Source organism: Budorcas taxicolor, chromosome 22, assembly GCF_023091745.1.
Source record: "Budorcas taxicolor isolate Tak-1 chromosome 22, Takin1.1, whole genome shotgun sequence".
In the NCBI taxonomy this organism is placed as follows: Eukaryota; Metazoa; Chordata; class Mammalia; order Artiodactyla; family Bovidae; genus Budorcas; species Budorcas taxicolor.
The window spans coordinates 33,819,905-33,840,326 of record NC_068931.1 but is presented as its reverse complement, the minus strand read 5'-3'; the positions used below and the strand labels follow the sequence as shown (position 1 = coordinate 33,840,326).

The 20,422-nt window shown below is 41.9% G+C and overlaps 1 protein-coding gene across 2 annotated transcripts in view; it reads right to left on the bottom strand.

The window, feature by feature from the left end:
* TMEM241 (transmembrane protein 241) overlaps positions 1–17,251 on the bottom strand; it is a 114,391-nt gene extending 97,140 nt beyond the window's left edge. For both annotated transcript variants that reach the window (XM_052660465.1, XM_052660466.1), the window contains exons 1-3: positions 17,126–17,251; positions 14,754–14,800; positions 8,454–8,531 (exon numbers count right to left, since the gene is read on the bottom strand). In XM_052660465.1, coding sequence (XP_052516425.1) covers positions 8,454–8,531; positions 14,754–14,800; positions 17,126–17,197 — 197 coding nt within the window. In that variant the 5' untranslated portion in view covers positions 17,198–17,251. The remainder of the gene's footprint in view (positions 1–8,453; positions 8,532–14,753; positions 14,801–17,125) is intronic.
* Positions 17,252–20,422: the final 3,171 nt, after the last annotated feature.

The window sequence follows — 20,422 nt, the reverse complement described above, 5'->3', positions numbered from 1 at the left end:
TATTATTTATCCTTGACTATATTCTCCTCTCGTATTCATGATGTTCACAATATTAAGAATACATTTCCTGAAGTAGGATTGCTGTTCAAAGATACACCTATTAAAGTTTGCAACTGGTTACATAATTGCCTTCCAAGGACCTATACTGATTTATTCTCTGCTATGAACTGCATGTTAATGTCCTCCCAAAATTCATATGTTGAAATTCTAATCCTTAGTGTGATGGAGGGAGGCAGGGCCCTTGGGAGGTAATCAGATCATCAGTGTGTGGCCCTCATGATGGAATTAGTGCCCTGTAAGAAGAGACACGAGAGCATGCCTCCTCTATTCTCTCTGCTTCATCAGTCTCTCTCTCTCTGTTTCTTACACATACCACCACCAGGTAAAGAAACAGCAAGAAAGAGTTCATGCATGCATGTGCGCTCAGTTGCTAAGTTGTGTCTGACTCTTTGTGACCCCATGGACTGGAGCCTGCCAGATTCCTCTGTCCATGGGATTCTCCAGGCAAGAATACTGGAGTGGGTTGCCATTCCTCCTCCAGGGGATCATCCCAACCCAGGGATTGAACCCACGTCTCCTGCACTGGCGGCAGATTCTTTACCACTGAGCCACCAGGGCAACCCAACAAGAAAGCAAACATCCATAAACCCAGAAGATGCCTTCCCCAGAACCCAGCCACACTGGCACCTTGATCCCGGACATTCCAGCTTCCAGAGCTGTGAGAGATAAATGTCTAATGTCTGTTGTTTAAGCCCAAGGTCTTTTGTGCCAGCAGCCTGAGGTGATGGAGATGCTCCTTGGCAGCTTCAACACTGCGTGATTCCAAGACACTCAACAGCGTACTAGGAACAAAGGAGTACCTCCTCTCCACCTTTAATTCATAAGGTGGCACCATCTGGGCCTCCTATGCTGGTTTACCCTTGCATTGTTCTATCAAAGGAGGCAAGACAGGATTAAATCCTGAGAAGGTCCTGGCAGAATCTTAAGTCTCTGTGGTTTGAGGGCCTCTGGGGAGCTGTTAAACCAGGAAGTGCATGCGTGTGTGTGTGTGTGTGTGTGTGTATGTGTTTGAGAGAGACTGCAGACTGTACTCTGTTGAAGGACTATTTGCTACGGGGTCTGCTTTAAAAAGAGTGATGACACCCAGTTTTTCCTACATGATTTATTAGCACAAATGCTGCATCTTGTTTGCATCGTATACTTTTTGTTTTCTGCTTCTGCACACTCTACTGTCCCTAAGAACCCTGATGAATAAAGCATTTTGCAAGAAGCTAACAATAGTCTGTTGGCATGAATCTTAAAACTGTTGTTACTGAGATGAAGGCTAATTAAATTAAATCACTTGTTTTTCAAATAGAGCATGCATTATTGAAGGAACATCTGCTCTCTGAAAACACTCAGTTTATCTGTTCATGGGAGCCTGGCAGGATCCTTGAGCTGAATTCTTGAAAACTCTTGTGTTATACTGACACCTAGTGACCCAAAAGCTGTTTCCAAACTTGAAAATAACCCTTGACCAAGATATTAGGGAGCTTCCTTGATGGCTCAGGGGTAAAGAATCTGCCTGCCAATGCAGGAGACCCAGGTTTGATCCCTGGATCAGGAAGATCCCCTGGAGTAGGAAATGGCAACGCACTCATCAGTTCAATCCCTAGGTGGGGAACATCTCCTGGAGTAGGAGATGGCAACCTGCTCCAGTATTCTTGCCTGGAGAATTCCATGGACAGAGAAGCCTGATGGGCGATAGTCCATGGGGTCGCAAAGAGTTGGACATGACTGAGCACTATGGACAGAGGTCCCCAAATATGAAGTGAGGCAAGACAGAAGAGGTACATATCTCATCTCTAATAGATGGGAGAAAGAAAGCAAGCACCTTGCTCATGCACAGGGTCCAGGGGACTGGAAATCCAAGTTAATGTGCGAGACGTAACAGTCTAAGGATGTTTACATTTCATACCACGGATTTAAGAGACCAGAAAGGGCCATGTGGACTGGGAGTGACAGTGCCACATGGTGAGTCGATCATAAATGAGTTCAGCAGATTCCTTTGCACTGAGTGGTGTGGGCATGGCCTGCAGTGTCAAAGGTCAGAAAATCCCATCCAGAGAAAGACCAGTACTGCATGGTATCACTTATATGGGTCACCTTTTTTTAGAAAGTCAAACTTAGTAGCAACTGAGTAGAAGAGTAGTTGTCAGTGGCTAGGGAGTGGGGGGAACAGCTCTGCTTGATAAAAGGACACAAACTTTCAGCTACAAGGTGAATAATGTGTATTGATTATTGGTGAACAATGAACAATGTATTCTGTGAGGATCTAACATATCATACAGTGATTACAATTGCTCACATTGTACCCTATAATGAAATTTGCTAATAAACTTAACTGTTCTCATAAAGCAAATAAATAAGTGAGGTGACGGATGCCTTTATTAACAGCAAGGTGGGAATCTTTCACAATGTGTGTGTGTGTGTGTGTGTGTGTGTGTGTATAATTACATCACCACACTGTTTACTTTGTGCATGTGCATGCTAAGTTGCTCAGTCATGTCCAACTCTTTGCAACCCCATGGACTGCAGCCCACCAGGTTCCTCTGTCCATGGGATTCTCCAGGCAAGAATACTGGAGCAGGTTGCCATCTCCTACTCCAGGGGATATTGCCCACCTAGGGACTGAACCCATGTCTCCTGTGTCTCTTGTATTGGCAGGTGAATTCTTAACCTACTGAGCCACCTGAGAAGCCCCACTGTATACTCTGAATAACTTTAAATTGTATTTGTGAAGGATACTTAAAAAAAAAAAGCTGATACCTCAGGAAGACTTCCCTGGTGGTCCAGTGATTAAGAATCCATCTGCCAGTGTAGAAGACACGGGTTCAATCCCTGGTCCGGGAAGATTTCACATGCTGTGGGGCAACTAAGCCCACGTGCCTCAACTTCTGAAACCCAAGGGCCCTAGAGCCCGGGCTCTGCAGCAAGAGAAGCCACCACAATGAGAAGAAGCCCTGTGCCACAGCTAGAGAAAGCCCACGTGTAGTAATGAAGACCAAAAGCAGCCCCCAAAAGCTGATACTTAAAAATATCTTGTCCTTTTACTATCACTGGCCTCCTGGACTCCCCCCAGGTACCACCCCAATCACCAGACCAACACCAATCAGATTTTATTCCCTATTTTATTCTGTTGGTGGTTCTTACCATATTTCCTGAGGAAGTTTTGAAAACTGGCTTTATTATTCCCCCAAAGTAATTCCAACATATGCATATATGTAAAGTATTCCTCTGGAGCAAAAACAACAGGGAAGAATATCAAAAACACACGAATTTGAGTGCTAACTTTCCTCCATGAGCAAAGATAACTTTTTAGAAAACTTAAGAGTCATTCAAAATGAAATGTCAATACATTACAACACTATTTGGGAAATTTGGACCACCAGTAGCTTTGACAAAGATGGGCTAGCTCACTGAAAAACCAATAAATAATCAATAATTTAAAAGAAGCACAATCTCAACCCTAGCTGGCTGTCTCATTGTTCATTTCTTTATGGACAGGGCTGAGTTAATTTGCAGGCTTTATCAAAGATATTTGTTAAGATTCTCCAGCAAAGACTCTCAGTGCAAAATTAAGGCGTGGGGGCTTCTTCATCTATTAGAAATCTCTGGTCACAAAGATATTATGACACACGTTGTTGTTTTTCTAACACAGAATTTCTCTTAACTGAAAAGCTTGAGAGTCAAACTTTTTTCTCATATATATTGTGGACAAAAAGTGACAAGTAAGCTAAAGGTTACTCTCAAAATATTTTTATTTAAATATACAGCCTGGTAACACAGGAGCCAGGAGATGACATCTAAAGTCTCCAGTGAGAGACTTCCCTGATGGTCCAGTGGTTAAGAAAGCGCACGTCCATCGCAGAGGGCATGGGTTCAACCCCTGGTCAGGGAACTCAGATTCTGGATGCCCCAAGGTACAGCCAAAATAAATAAATAATTTTTAAATAAAATACAGTCTCCAGTGAATTTACAACTTAGTCTGTCCTCAGCAGTGCTTCTAGAATCTAACAGAAGGACATAGTCTCGCTGTGCTACGATGTTGTCAGCTGAAACAGGTCACAATGTTCATTCAGGATCACATTTTGTAAATACAGCTTGCACTCAGGCCTTCCAACATCTGCTAGAAAAATCACTGCAATGTTCTGCAAACGTCTGACAACAGCAGAGGCCACCGTAGAATGACAAGCTTGTGACTGAAAACCAGTGCTATCTTTCCCAAGATAGAGCCTCCCAGGGTATCATCCAGCACCCGGTGATAACAACTGGGTGCTGGGCAAACATCCTGGGAGAAGAACGATTCCATCGGGTCAGTTGGTGGAGTCACTACATGACATGGCCAGAGGCTGACCCACACAGCAGTCATGGCTCTCTGCAATGGAAGAAGCATGGTGCTAGTTTCTGTGACTTGTTTGAGAGGGAATCTAGGATTCTCCTGTACTCCCGGCTACAAGGACAGTTTAAATGAACTCTCAATGGCATAGGCTATTAAAGACCAATTTGGAGAGGGTGGGATGAATTGAGAGAGTAGCACTGAAATATATACACATGGTGCATGCATGCTAAATCACTTTAGTTGTGTCCTACTCTTTGCGACCGTATAGACTAGACTATAGACCGCCAGGCTCCTCCTTCCATGGGATTTTCCAGGCAAGAATACTGGAGTGGGTTGCCATGTCCTACTCCTGGGGATCTTCCTGACCCAGGGATCGAACCCATGTCTTTCATGTCTTCTGCACTGGCAGGCAGGTTCTTTACCACGAGTGCCACCTGGGAAGCCCATACACATGGTAAATATATATACTTACCATGCGTAAAATAGATAGCTAGTAGGAAGTTGCTATACAACACAAGGCTCAAGAGGGAGAGGATAATATGTATACTTAAGGCTGATTCACACTGTTGTATAACAGAAACCAACATAACATTGTAAAGCAATTATCTTCCAATTTAAAAAAAAGAAGGACCAATTTGGGGCCTGCCCTCCATGGGTGAGGGGCTTCCCTTGTGGTTCAGCTGGTAAAGAATCCGCCCACAACATGGGAGACCTGGGTTTGATCCCTGGGTTGGGAAGATCCCTGGAGAAGAGAAAGGCTACCCACTCCAGTATTCTGGCCTGGAGAATTCCATGGACTGTATAGTCCACGGGGTCACAAAGAGTTGGACACGACTAAGTGACTTTCACTCTCACTCCATGGGTGATGGGGATGTCCATGATGTCACTGGGAACTCCAAACTGTCTTCCTGGGGTTGTTTCCTTTCTGAGTAGAGCCCAACCTATACTATCTCTGCACAAATCCACAGTCACACAGCAAACAAGTCCAGTCACACAGCAAAACTGGACTTTGGTTCTCTACTGACATCATCAGAAAGCCAAGCCTGGTAGGAAACAGCAGCCACAGCAAACACAAACCCAGTTCTGCCCAGCCCATGTAGGAGCCCTGGTGCTGGGTCCCTGCTGCTTGCTACCTGGTAACACCCCTCTGCCCAGGGCCCGGGGTGACTGGAAATTCTGAGCTGTGACACCCATTATCAACCACAAGACCCACTACAAACTAGGACACTAGAATCTTTCCCAAGAAGCTTAACTGGGCTGATATCTTGTGTGTGGCTGTGAAACCACCAAAGAAGTCCAGGGGATAAAACTGAAAAAAGTCTCTGGGAGCTTTAGCAAGGGGACTAAAAAGAAATATGATGACGGCTCTTCTGAGATGGGTAACATCTAACATCATGTGTATTCAAGGGACAGCAGTGTCTCGTGGGTCTCAAACTTCTCTGTTGAGAACCACTTCTTTCAAGGAAAGAATCTTGAGTATCTTTGACTTCACTAAGCTCTACTAGTCATTTTCCCCTTCTCTCCTCCAAAAAAAAGCAATAAAAATATGAAGAAATCCATTGACGGATAAACGGATACACCAAATGCAGGATACAATGTGGTATAAAAACAAAATGTGGTCTATATACACAACGAAAAGCCTTAACAAGGAAGGAAATGTTGACACAATCTTCAACATAGATGAAGCGTATAGGTATTATGCCAAGTGAAGTAAACCAGTCCCAAAGGACAAGTACCCAGAGTAGGTAAATTCATAGAGACAGAAAATATAACACAGCTTTACCAGGACCTGGGGTGGGTAGAGAGAGAGGGGAGCTATCATCTATTTATTTTTTATTTTGCCAGTCTTCGAGGTATGTGGGATCTTGGTTTCCTCACCAGGGACTGAAGCCATGCCCCCAATAGTGGAACCATGGAGTCTTAATTACCAGATCCTGAGAGAAGTCCTGTAGCTATATTTTTTAAGATTTTTTTTTAATGCCAGAGCTATGCCATGTAATGGGTACAGAGTTTCTGTTTGGAATGATAAAAAGTTCTGGAAATGGATGGTGGTAATGGTTGCACAATATTATGAACGTACTTAATGCCACTGAACTATATACTTTAAAACTATTTTAAAACAGTAAATGTTATGTATCTTTTACATGCCAAAAAATGTTTAAGTATGAACAATGGCATTGCTTTTAAACAAATATGAGTAAGGTAATGTTTCCAGTCCTGTGCTCAGTCACATCTGACTCGGAAACCCCGTGGACTGTAGCCGGCCAGGTTCCTCTGTCCATGGGATTCTCCAGGCAAGAGTACTGGAGTGGGTTGCCACTTCCTTCTCTAGGGGATCTTCCCAATCCAGGGATTGAACACGTGTCTCTTGAGTCTCCTGCACTGGCAGGCTGATTCTTTACCACTAGTACCACCTGGGAATCCCTAGGCAATGTTTAAATGACCATTATGAACAAGTAAATAATTCTCATCAGAAACTACAAGTTAATCATAGTCAGGAATGCTGTGAAAACCCATGTTGATCAGCCCTGGTAGACCCTAGTCCAAAATCTGACAGCCAATTTTCTTGCTTCTGTGGAGGAATACATTCAACTATTCAGAGTCCAAATGCTTTATTATTTAACTAAATCATAGAACTATCACACGCTTTGTGAATTCAGGGCCCACATTTGTTTAAATGGAGACCCAGTTCTCACTGAACTATCCACCACAGTAACAGAGTATAAGACATATGCTCAATATGTATTTTATCAAGTAGAGAACACTCTATCATGGAAATGCAAGAGTATGAGTTAATGAACTATTCCTTCAGATTAGTTAAGCATCTCATGTGGGATATTCTTTCAGAATATGAACTATGATGTAATAGGGTCAGGGAAATTGATCCACACCCAAGTTCCCAGGGCCTCACCTTTGTCAAACCTCTTCAGATCAGTATTTTGCTCTCCAGTTATATGTTTCCAGGAGAAGCCAAAATTATTAATATTTTTACTGGTCTCATTCCCAAAGCTTCTCCAGTATGCTAAGCCAAGCAGTGACTTAGCAAGGAAGCAGTTTATCTTCATGGAGAAGGTGGGCAGATAACTTGGACCACAAGGCAAATGACTTAGCCTGATCATTCAACTGGGATATTTACCTAATTTATGTAAATCTTAACTTCATTTTCTTTTCATTTTCTGTATCATTTCAGGTGAGGCATGATGTTCTCAAAGAATCATGAGGCTTTACCTATGTGAGGATTTATCTATGATTCACATAGCCAATTCAGATGATCATTTTGGCTGAAAAATGTCATGGTCTTTGACATTTCTTTTAAATCTATTTGAAAAGCGGTCTTAATAGAATCATAACAACAATGTGTGACTGAATTGGACCCTGGATCAGAATTTTTGTGGAGAGGGTTATAAAGAATATTATTAAGGAAACTGGCAAAATAAATATTGGTCTACAGATGAGATAATAGTATTATATCAGTGTTAATCTCCTCATTTTGATAACTACAGAAGTCATGTAAGAGAAAGTCCTTGCTCTTAAGAAATACACACTCAGCAATTTAGAATTAAAGAAAATCTGCTATTTACTTTCAAATAATTCAGAAAAAAAATTACTGTATACATATATATGTATATATCAAGAGAAAATGATAATAGAAGCAAAGTAAAATAGTAATTGGGAAATCTGAATAAAGAGCATGGGACCTCTTTATACCACTTTTAACTGTTTTGTAAGCAGGAAATAACTTCAAAATAAAAAATTTATCCCCCAAATTTAAAGTTGATTTAATAACTTACTCATAGTGATCCTATAATCTAAAACAAAGTCAAATTAATATGGCATTATAATTTTTATATCTCAATTTATTTTAACATTACATTAGTGGCACTAACCAGGAAAACTCTACTTGAGTTCTACTTGATTATAAAGCCACTGAATCTCAAGATTAGAAGGGAATTAAGAGATCATACAACTCAAATAAACATGAGTATTTCCCAATGTAACACCATGCAATACAAATAACATACAAGGAAGCAGGGAATGAATCATGAATGAAGCACAGAAGAGGCAATTCTACCTTGAACGGCTGTTGATCTCCACCCAGCCCAGTTTCCATGACACATGAAGCAAAAGTCCACCAACCAGTGTCTGCCACCTGAAAAGGAAAAGGGCCAAGGTGAATTTAAGAGTGCCACGGTCTCATGGTTCACCCCCACAGATGTGTTGACTGACAAATACACATATGCGAGCCTTCTTACAACTCTTTTCTACCACTTTCTCCTAACCATCACCCCAGCTCTAGACCTGTTCTTCTCGACCTCTGCTATTCCCCTGAGTCCAGCTGTACCATTCCCTGCTGACACTGACCATCTCCTCTTCTTATTCTAGACTTTTCCTGAACAATCCCACCCACAGCCAGCACATCTCCATGACCTTGCACTGGTGAGTCCAAAACCCCCCTTCTCACAGGATACAGCCATCCTGACACCTACCCCCAAGCTCCTGAGGATAAAACATAACCTGGAATTTCCCCTTCCCCATCCTGGCCATCCTCCTACTCTTCCTAATCAGCCAAACCAGAAACCTAGAAGTCATCCTAGCCCTCCTCTGCCATCACCTCCCTCATCGACTTACAAAATCCTGTTGACTTTATCCCCATAACAGCTCTGAGACCTGAAGCCTACCCTTCCATCCCTCTGCCTAATTCAACCTCCCATCATTCCACATCTAGACCACAGCATCAGTTCCTTAACGGGTCCCCTTTCTCTCCAGGGTTGCCCTGTACTGTCCATTTTCCATGCTGCAGCCAAAGGGTTTGTTCTAAAATGCAAACCTAATTGTGCTCTTCATTTGTTTTAAGAAGAGTTGATTCCTCCTGATGCCATAGGCAGCAGCTCTCAGCCCCCTTGCTACACCAACACACCTGGGGACATGAAGTTCTCAGGAGACACATTTCCTCAAGTGCAAAGTTCAGGTTGCGGGGTGGGGGGCACAGGTAACAAAGTAAACACCACTCCCATCCCAGCACAGAAAGCACAGCAAAACGCCAAATGAATGATGGGTATTATAGGGTCTTCCCTGGTGGCTCAGACAGTAAGGGAGCTGCCTGCAATGCTGGAGGCCCAGGTTCAATCCCTAGGTCGGGAAGATCCCCTGGCGAAAGGAATAGCAATCCACTCCAGTATTCTTGCCTGGAGAATTCCATGGGACAGAGGAGGCTGGCTGGCTACAGTCCATAGGATTGCAGAGTCAGACATGACTGAGTGCCAAATGTGTGACAGGTACTATAGGCCCAACTTTATCCCATTCTGCAGTAACTGCTTTTACTCTATTTTTGCTGAGTCATTCATAACTTTCAAAAGCTTATTTTTAGTTATGACTTGAGACACTTCACCTCCAGAGGTGATTACAACACATCCACGTGTTGGGACATGACAGTGGAGAACCCCTGGCCTAAAGGACAAAGTCACTTGCATGGGACACACAAGCCTCCCAGGACCTGCAGTCGCCCTTCCCTAGGGTCAGCTCCTGTTCATTCGCCAGTGGCAGCCACATTCCAGCTACACTGAACTGGCCACAGCCTCAGCAATATGCCAGGTTATTTCACACTTCTTAGAGTCTGCACATGTGGTCCTCTTGACCCATAACGTCTTCCCATCTCCTCTGTGTTGGAGGACACCTGCCCATCCTATAAGATCCAGGTTTTATGTCTCCCTTGTGGAGCCTTCAATGACTCCACCAGGCAGCGTGGAAATACATGGGGTTGTGTCCTCCAACAGCTTGGTCTAGAGCAGTAGATCTTGATCATGTGGATCTTCCCCCCAGGGGACACTTGGCAGTATCTGGAGACATTTTTGGTTGTCACAGCTGGGTGTGGGGGAAGCATTGCTATTGCCATCTGATAAGTAGAAGCCAGGATGCTGCTAAACACCTTGTAACATGTTGGAGAGCCTCTCAGAAGAGTTTACCAGGTCAAAACATCAATAGTGCTGAGGCTGAGAAACCCTAGCATAGTGGGAAGTAAGCGCATGAACTGGTAAATACAATAAGGTGTGATAAAGTCCTAAGGGGAACAGTACCAAGTAGCACAAAACACCCTAGTAGGGAGCAACTGATCTAGTCTAGGGATCTGAGTAAGTTTTCCTGGAGAAAGTATTGGGTTGGCCAAAAACTTCATTCGGGTTTCCCATGCAACGGTACGAAAACCCAAATAGGCTTTTTGGCCAACCCAATACATCTGAGCGGATGCCTGTTCAAAGCAGGAGGCCCAGAATGCACAATGGCTCACAGGTGAGAGAGAGCGGCTCCAGCAAAGCTTCTTGTTGAACTGCTCAGTCGTGTCTAACTGTTATGCCACCCCATGGACTGTAGCCAGCCAGGCTCCTCTGTCCATGGGATTTCCCAGGCAAGAATACTGGGCTGGGTTGCCCTTTCCCTCTCCAGGGGATCTTCTTGACCCAGGGACCAAACCTTCGTACCCGCATCGCCTACTTGGCAGGCGGATTCTTTACCACTGAGCCACGGGGGAAGCCCACAGAGGAGGAGGGTAAAAAGTAATTCAGGTGACAACAACATCCTTTCCCACCTAAATTCCCTAAGTCCCTCGACCTGGACAGAAGTGAAAGGACACTCAGGGTCAGAAAAGGAGAAAACAATATCCCAGCTTTATTGACCAAAACATACACAATCATGGATGAGATCTTTTAAAGTTTTGCTATGAACTACTAGGGAGAAACTTGACAGTGATTGCAAAGTTCACCCGAAACAACATATTGGTGATAATATGATAAAGAACAAAAAATTCAAAAGCATAAAACAGTAAGTGATGATAAATCTTCTCCCTTTCCCTGCCTGCTATCTGCACCATGTCCATCTTTCCCTATGGTAACCACTCTTACTAGCGGCTTCACCTTTTTAAGATTTTTTTTTGATGTGGACTATTTTTAAAGTCTTTATTGAATTTGTTACAATATTTTATGTAAAGTGGAGTCACCAGTGAAGACCCTATAATACCCATCATTCATTTGGCCTTTTGCTGTGCTTTCTGTGCTGGGAGGGGAGGGCTGTTTATTTTGTTTATGTTTTGGCCAGGAAGCATGTGGGGTCTTAGCTCCATGACCAGGGATCAAACCTGCACCCCCTGCATTGGAAGACACAGTCTTAACCACTGGACCACCGGAAGTCCTCTGATTTTTTTTGGGGGGGGGCACACCATGCAGCTTTAAGATCTTAGTTTTCAGACCAGGGACCGAACACGGGGCCACAGCAGTGAAAGCACTGAATCCTAACCACTGGACCATCAGGGAATTCCCAATCTTTTTTTTTAAATGAGGAAAACATACACGCATTTCTAGAAGGTGGTAGTATACTACACTGTTTTGGACTTTCTCTTGTTCCCCATTAAATGGGGAACAAAATCTTGAAGATCTCTCCTTTTCAATACACAAGAGTTTCCTTACTTCTTTTAAACGTTTGAATGGTATTCCATGAGGAATACAATATAATTTATTTAATTGATTCTATATAGATGAAAATTAGGCTGATTAAAAATGCTTGTCACCAACGGCTGCAATGTTTCACATGTATATCTCTGCACATATTTTGTTTAAATAAATGCAAGTAAATCTGTCAGGTAGATTCCCAGAAGTGGAATTGCTGGATTGAAGGATTCAAACCATTGCCATATTGCTATATTTTACCAAAATGCCAATCACTGACATTGTGCCAATTATCAACAGTTTTCCACCTATAATCAATGTATGACAGCATGACAGTACCTGCTTTTTTTTTATTGTTTTGCTGTGGACCATTTTTAAAGTCTTTATTAAATCTGTTACAGTATTGATCCTGTTTTTTCAGGTTTTGGCTTTTTGGCCAAGAGGCATGTGGAATCTTATCTCCCCAACCCGGGATCAAACCCACACCTCCTGCACAGGAAGGAGGAGTCTGAACCACTGGACCGCCCGAGAAGTCCCTAGAGCACCTACCTGCTTCCTACATCTTCATCAACACTGTATTACCAAACTGTAAAATTTTATTTTTCAAATCTTGTTAGTAAAAATATATCTCAATACAGTATAAAATTATATTGTCTCATGAATGAAGAATAGCTTTTTATATGTTCAAGAGCCCTTTGTAGGCAGGACTTCTGTTTTTGAGGTAGAGATCTAGTTTTGCTGCACTGGGATTGCATAACTGCGACTCTTTGGGAAATAATTGATGCTTTATTCATGGTGAATACTCTATGGGCATTTTAAAAGGGGGCATAATCTCTATTTTCAAGATACTCAGTCTGATATTTATTAATTGCACTATTTATGATTTTTTTTCTAGTTTGTCCAATTGATCCGTCATGGGAAAAAATAGTAGTAAGTTTGTCTCCTACTAGTAGTATGTTTCTATTTATCCCTGATATTCTTGCCATTTTTATTTGACAAAAGATGATGCTCTGCTGTTTGGTTGACAGATATTCATCCCTATTTCATTTGCACTTTGAACTCCATGCTCTAGCATTACAATGCGTCTTTTCATTTTGAACTGCATTGCTTAGCATTGTAACACATATTTCTTTGTTTACTTAATGATTTTTGTCCTGAATTCAACCTTGACTGATATTAAGATGTCTATCCCTGCTTTTCTGTATCCATTTGTGATACTTAAAAAAAAAAAAAACGGAAGAGGAGAATGAAGGATGGTGTGCTCTATCACATATTTAAATGCTATAATAACGAAAACAATTTAGCACTAGCCCCTTTTCATAAAAGCTGACAAATAAGCGCTCAAAAATAGACCCTAGGAAAATGACCTCACATGTGATATTAACAACCTAAAAGCAAAATGAAGGATTATATAACAAAATATAATAAATGGGGCTAGCATAAATAAAAAGCATGAGGAGGACAATGATTTCTTCACACTGAACCATACACTAAAATAAACAGATAATAATTAAGAATTGAAAAAAGTTTTAGTGACATATAGGTGAATATCTATATGATATAGTGATGAGAAGAATAAGCATATAAGCAATGGTGCATGCTAAGTCACTTCAGTCATGTCCAACCGAAATGGGACCCCATGGACTGTAGCCCACCAGGCTCCTCTGTCCATGGGATTTCCCAGGCAAGAATACTGGAGTGGGTTGCTATGCTCTCTTCCAGGGGAATCTTCCTGACCCAGGGATCAAACCTGCATCTCTATGTCTCCTGCATTGGCAGGCAGGTTCTTTACCACGAGTGCCACCTAGGAAGCCCCCTAAAAGCAATGGTAGCTATCACAAAAGAAACAATCAATATAAAAATAAAATATTTTTTTAAAAAGCTGGGGGGCAGGTGGTTAAGGTAAAAGAGGGAAATGTGAGCGCCAGAGCACTCCATGCTGTTGCTACAGTATCTACTCTATTGACCTGACTCTACAGCATTTTCTATCTTCCTTCTAATAATAGCATCTCTCAGTTTACAAGACCACATTCTGGATTAATCTGTGTTTCTCTCTGCTGCTTCATTCCTATGTTCAAACAATGAATTGTCTATAATGTCACTTAAAAAGTCCAAATAATCAAAATAATTATAAACAAAATGAAATGGCAAAGAATAAATTAAAAAGGGGCAGGAGGAGAAGGGGACAACCGAGGATGAGATGGCTGGATGGCATCACTGACTCGATGGATGCGAGTCTGAGTGAACTCTGGGAGTTGGTGATGGATAGGGAGGCCTGGCGTGCTGCGATTCATGGGGTCGCAGAGTCAGACATGACTGAGCGACTGAACTGAACTGAACTGAAAATAAAAGGATAAGAAACCAATGCAATACTATAAAGCAATTATCCTTCAATTTAAAATAAATAAATCATAAAAATAAAAAGATAAAAGGCAAAAAAAAATTCACTGAAAAAAGAGATACAAGTGGATAACATAAGAAAACCATCCAACTTCATGAATAATCTAATAGTAAGACAAAGCAATGTGCTATTATTTTTTGCTCATGAAATTAGCAGAGAGAGGGAAAAAATGAGCCATACTTTGAGCACAACTCAAAATATAGAAACTTTCACACACAGGCTGGGTTACAATGTAAATTGATAAAACAATTCTGAAAAAGAAATTTTTAATATTCAAGCAGTCGACTAAAGAAGTTCATGTTCTTTAATCTAAATTTAGTCCAAAGAAATAGAAATTTGGCAGATTTGAATGCAAAAAAATGTCTGATAATATTGCTGTGTTTATACCCCTCAAAGAGGGCACAATTTAAATGCCATTAACAGACGGACTAAATAAATTACAGTATGTCTATCTAATGGAAAATCTATGCAGTCATTAAAAAAAATTTTCATGATGCTAGTTGGACATTTCCTACAAATGTATATAAAAGATACTCACCCTTGGAATAATGTAGGGTAGGTAAATTTCAAGACAGACAGGACATACTGAAAAACAAATATCAAATTAATGGACATTTTCAAATTATAGAGAATTGGTAGACCATATAATCAAGGAAAGCCTTACTAAAGAAACATAAATACACTCAAGTTTCAAAAAGGCCTTTATCCCTCCCCAAAGAAATCACACAGTGGGGAAAAACAATGACCTTCCAATTTATACTAAAGAGAGGGGCTAAGGGAAGTCAGACAGAGAGACAAGTATCATATGCTATCACTCATATATGGAATATTTTTTTTTAATGACAAATGAACTTATAAAACAGAAACAGACTTACAGATATTGAAAAGAGAAACCTGTGGAAGAGGGATAAATCAGGGCTTGGGATTAACATACACATATATAGGAAATAGACAACCATCAAGGACCTACTGTAGAGCACAGGGAACTCTACTTAGTATTCTATTCTTTTTTCTATACGAAAAAAGAAGCTGGAAAACCATGAGCATATGTATAACTCAATGACTTCACTGTACAACTGAACCTAATACAACACTGTGAAACAACTATACTCCAATAAAATTTTTAACAAGGGGGTTGGGGAGCTGCTTTCCCCAGGGTCACCAGAAGCCTGACCACCTCTCAGCTCGGGATGGAACAAAGTGGGCCAGATACTGTGGACAGCTGATCCCTCTCAGCATTCCCAGACCTTGGAAGTGCCATGCTATAACTGTGGCAACTCCAGAGTAAACTGGACAAAACCCTGGACACAGTCGGTTTTCTCGGAGTATCCACTTTATCTATTGCCCAGTTTACCTAAAAATTCATTGCTTTCTTTGTTTGTCATCCTATTCATTCTTTCCTTTGTTTTCTTTCCACTTTTGTTTGGTTGGCATTCTTGGGGTTTTTTTCCTAACTAATTCTGCTCAGGTATCTAACACGTTAGGTGTGTTTTTTTAAGTTTTTCTTTTTTTTAAAGCCAATTCAACTAAGATTAACTTGTATTTCTATTATGTCTTTTAACCAAATTTACAGCACATTATGAACAGGAGAACTGTATTTTGTCTTTCTGGGTATCTTTTTCTACTTTTTCTATGATGGAACACTTTAAGAATTTTTTAAAAGCCTAAAGACCATTAAATGGCTTTAAGCAAGGACTCCACTGATTCGTCACATGATCTGAAAAGTGCAATAGACTGGTGTCATGCAAGTTTACATTTCTATTTTTCCCCCCCATGGATTAATCAACCTGTAATTCCCCTTGTATAAATTCCTAAATATCACAGGTGTAGTTACCTGCCTGTGCTCTGGTGTATGTATCCTAGAGACAGACCTTCATTCTTTGAAGCCTATTTACTCACGTTGAGTCAATATGTTCCTCTCCACTTTCCTCTGATATTTTATTTGTAACATTGAGACAAGGGAAGGATTATGTTAGCATCTGGACCATGTCTTCCATCATCCTGAACAACCTTCATGAAGACAATAAATGCTCATTCATTGCTATTTGCTAGTAGTTCTTTTCCAGAGAAAGAGGGTTTTTGGTTTGCTTTTTTTTTTTGTCCCCCAAGGGGGAGTGGAAAGAGAGTAGCAGAGACTCTACAGTGGGGAAAGGTGGTCCTGAGCCCCCTATCATCACTTTGGCTTGGCGTCTACCCCAGAGTCCAGGACAAGGGGTGATATCCCACACTAGCTCACAGGGATCTAACATTTCTCTACATGGTACCAAACCCAAGGCTCCCTCCTAACAAAACAAAAACATAGTACCACTGATTTTCTGACTTTTCATCAATAGGGTTTTATGACATTAAACAAAATTAAATTTACGTTTTATTTTTTAATAATTTCATGAAAAACTCTTCAATATATTCGAAATGCCTGGGATGGAGCCACAAGAAAAATAGGTTTGAGAATCAATGGTGTGAGGCAGAGATGGAGATGGACTGATATCTTCTATTTAAAGGCTTCTGGAACCTTGGTGGTTCTGGGGCAGGGGTATGTTTAGAAGAGAGAGCAAAATGTGCGTGATTTTTTCTCCTACTCTTCCTCCTACTAGAGGGAACAGGGGCCAACAGCTTTCCCCTTCCCGAAAAAGTAGTCCACATATCCAAAGAGGAGGTTCCTGGGAATTCACCAGTCAAAAATCCAGTTTCCCAGTAGATGTAAAGGACGTATTACAGCACGAGAAACGAGGACAGTACCGTCCAACAAATCTTACTTCTAAAAGAGCATCGTGCAGAATTCTTTTCTTCTCCATCACCATCAGGAACAAATCAGATAAAAATCGGGAGGCAGTATTTGGTCCACACACGATCTGGGGACTCAGATCGCCCACGGGCAATCATCACCACCCCGCACCCGCCCCTCCTCACCTTGTTCGTGAGGTAAGCAGCCAGGTAGCAGGTACAAAACGTGAGACCGACCAGACACTTCCTCATGCACATCTGTTAATTTGCGCCCCTTCCCAGGGACGCCCCCAGAAGCCCCACTGCCGCCACCAGAGCCGGGCCACAGCCCTTGCTGCCCGCCACGTGGCTGCGAGCTCCGCCAATGGGCGCAGCGACCGCCCCCGGTGCCTGCCTCTTAAAGGGGCAGCGCCTTCTCAAGGACGCCCAGCCTCGCGGTGGGCGGGGCCGGCTCTCCAGGACGTGGAGGGAGGAATAAGGTTCACTAGGGCTGTGACCACCTGTAGAGCAAGAGCGGGTAGTCCTTGTAAAAAGGTAGAAAATGGTATAAGAGGGGAGAAAAGCAGCTGACAGAACAATTCACAACAGTCTATTAGCACTGAAAGAAAAATGTTCAGAGCTAGCCCACTGAATCGTGAGCAACCTAAATGAAAAGAAATCCACTTATATTTACATATTAAAATTCACATTTTTATTGTATTAAGAATATCAACATATAATTTGCTATATAACCATTTTAACCATTTTTAAGTGTATCGTAGTGTTAATTACATGCACATTGTTGTGCAACAGATTTCTAGAACTTTTGCATCCTGCTAAACTGAAACTCTACACCCAGGAAACAATTTTCCCCAACCCCTCCCTGCTTCCCCCCACACACACACCCACCCCCTCCCGGTCCCCTGGGAATGGGAACTACCATTCTATTTTCTTTCTACTGCTGGGATACCTTATCTGAATGCAATCAAGAATATATATTTTATTAAAAATTATTCTGTTTATCTTTTTTCTTTATCTTTTATAGTCAGAACATTCAGTTCAGTTCATTTGTGTCCAACTCTTTATATCAATTTAAAAAATAATTGTGCCGTAAAGGGAACAAAACAAAATATTTGTTGTTAGAAAATGGCAACCAGCAATTCCCTAGCAGTCCAGTGGTTTGGACTCCAGGCTTTCAATGCCAATGGCCCAGGTTCAGTCCCTGCTGCGGGAACTAAGATCCCACAAGTCACACGGTGCAGTCAAAAAGAGAAAGAAGAAAATGGCAATGGGTTGCATAGGGTTCAAAAATCACTGTGTCCCAATTAAACCTAACCAACCTATAACACCCCACTCTAGAAAACTTAGGAAAATTCTGTCATCCCTAAACATATAATAGACTTTCCTACCCTTATACCTAGTTTTATGCTGTTCATTCCAGCTAAACTAGCTTTATAGCTTCTCTCCAAATTGGTTGTCTAATTTGGTAGCACCTCCTCCATGCAGCCTTTCCAGATTTCTCCAACCAGCAAAGAATCCTGAAACATTCACTGTCTATAGCTTCATGTGGCAATTAATCATGCAATCTTTTGAGACAGAAGTGTTGTATTGTCATTCAACATTGTTATGTGAATATGTTATCTCTCCAACTATATCTCATAGTTTTCTTCTTCTCCCACAGGACTTTAGCAATGTTGTAAGTAGTTATTGAATATTTGTTGATTGCTTGAATTTACTTTCAAAATTGACAACTAATTTCAATAAAAAAGAGTAAAGAATTTTAATTCTGTTCCCTTTAGAGACTGAAGAATCTGCTGACTCCATGTGCTTACTGCTAAGTCACTTCAGTCGTGTCCAACTCTGTGCAACCCCATAGACGGCAGCCCACCAGGCTCCCCCATCCCTGGGAGTCTCCAGGCAAGAACACTGGAGTGGATTGCCATTTCCTTCTCCAATGCATGAAAGTGAAAAGTGAAAGTGAAGTCACTCAGTCGTGTCCGATTCTTAGCGACCCCATGGACTGTAGCCTACCAGGCTCCTCCGTCCATGGGATTTTCCAGGCAAGAGTACTGGAGTAGGGTGCCATGTGCTTAGGGAGTACAAATTCTAGACTAGCTCATCTCAGCTGAGCACCAGTGAGTTTATCAGCAGAGATGATAGGAGTAAAAACTGAAACGAAACCTTTTAAACATTGTACTTATTCCACTTCACAGCAAAATGCCCATTATCCCATTCAAGAACTCACTATTTAATAATATAGGACTAAACAAACAAAAAAAAACACAAGTAACATGCAACAACATGCTGTTGTTGGTAAACCACATTTGTCCTATTAATAATATTTGTAAATGTAAGTTGTAAATATTGTAAATTTCCATCCTCCCTTTTAAGGAGCACATAGTTGATGGCATCAAGTATATACCCTAACTTGAGACACAACCATTATGATTGTTAACTCACAAACTCTGTTCTAACCTGGAATTCCAACTCAGGATAAAGAAACTTCCCTTGTCCCCACAGCCTGCCCTCTCTCTTCCCTGTCTGAAGTAAAGCCTGAGTGTCCTCTGAGACTATTCATTTCTGTCTGGTGTGCAAGGCAGGGGAGCCAGCTGGCACGCCTTGCTTTGTCCAGCGCATCTACCAAAACGTGACTCCTGCTATAAGGCTGTCCTCTGACATCTCTGCCTGTCCCTAAGATTCCGCAGCAGAGCATCTACCGACCTTTCTGGGTTACAGTCTGAACATTTTCTGAAGACCAGCACCTACTTACACTCTTCCATTCCACCCCAAGCCCTGCCGTCTTGCTGGGTAAATTCAAGGTCCACGTGGATCACCCATCTAACATCCTGGCATTTTACCCTGCTCCCTTAAGCTTCCCGACCTCGTCCTCATCATTGTTTCACTGTGGTTTCCTCTGATCTGAGAATAGCCAGTATCTGCTTTACCCCTAAAACACTTAAACGATTCATTCACACACTCTTTCTCTGAGGTAAAGTGTAACCATTTCAAAGTGTAAAATTCAGTGGCAATGTACAGATTCACAATACTGTCCAACTATCAACGATAACAAGTTCCAAAACCGCTTCATCACCCAAAAGAAAACCCTTTACCCCTTAACCAATCACTCCTCGTTTGCCTCCTCCCAACCCCGTTCCCTGGCAACTACCAGTTTGATTTCTGTCTTCATAGATTTACTTATTCCGGATTTTTCCGGTCACGTTATGAAAAGCTGAACCTTCTATCTCTCTTCTGTAAACCTGACATTTTCTGTCTCCCATCTCATCCCAGTTTAGAATCCACCCGGGGAAATAATGAATGAACAGTCTGTTCTGCTTGTTTTACAGTCCACGCACTCTGATTCCGTTTAACTTGATCCAGCTGCCCTCTCGCGCAGCCAAAGAAGTGGTTCAGGGTCACCGTAGAGCCTGGCCAGAGGAAGCCACACCCGGCAGCTGCCCTGCTAGGAAAGAGCGACAGTGACCACCGGCCTCCGGCCGGAGCAGC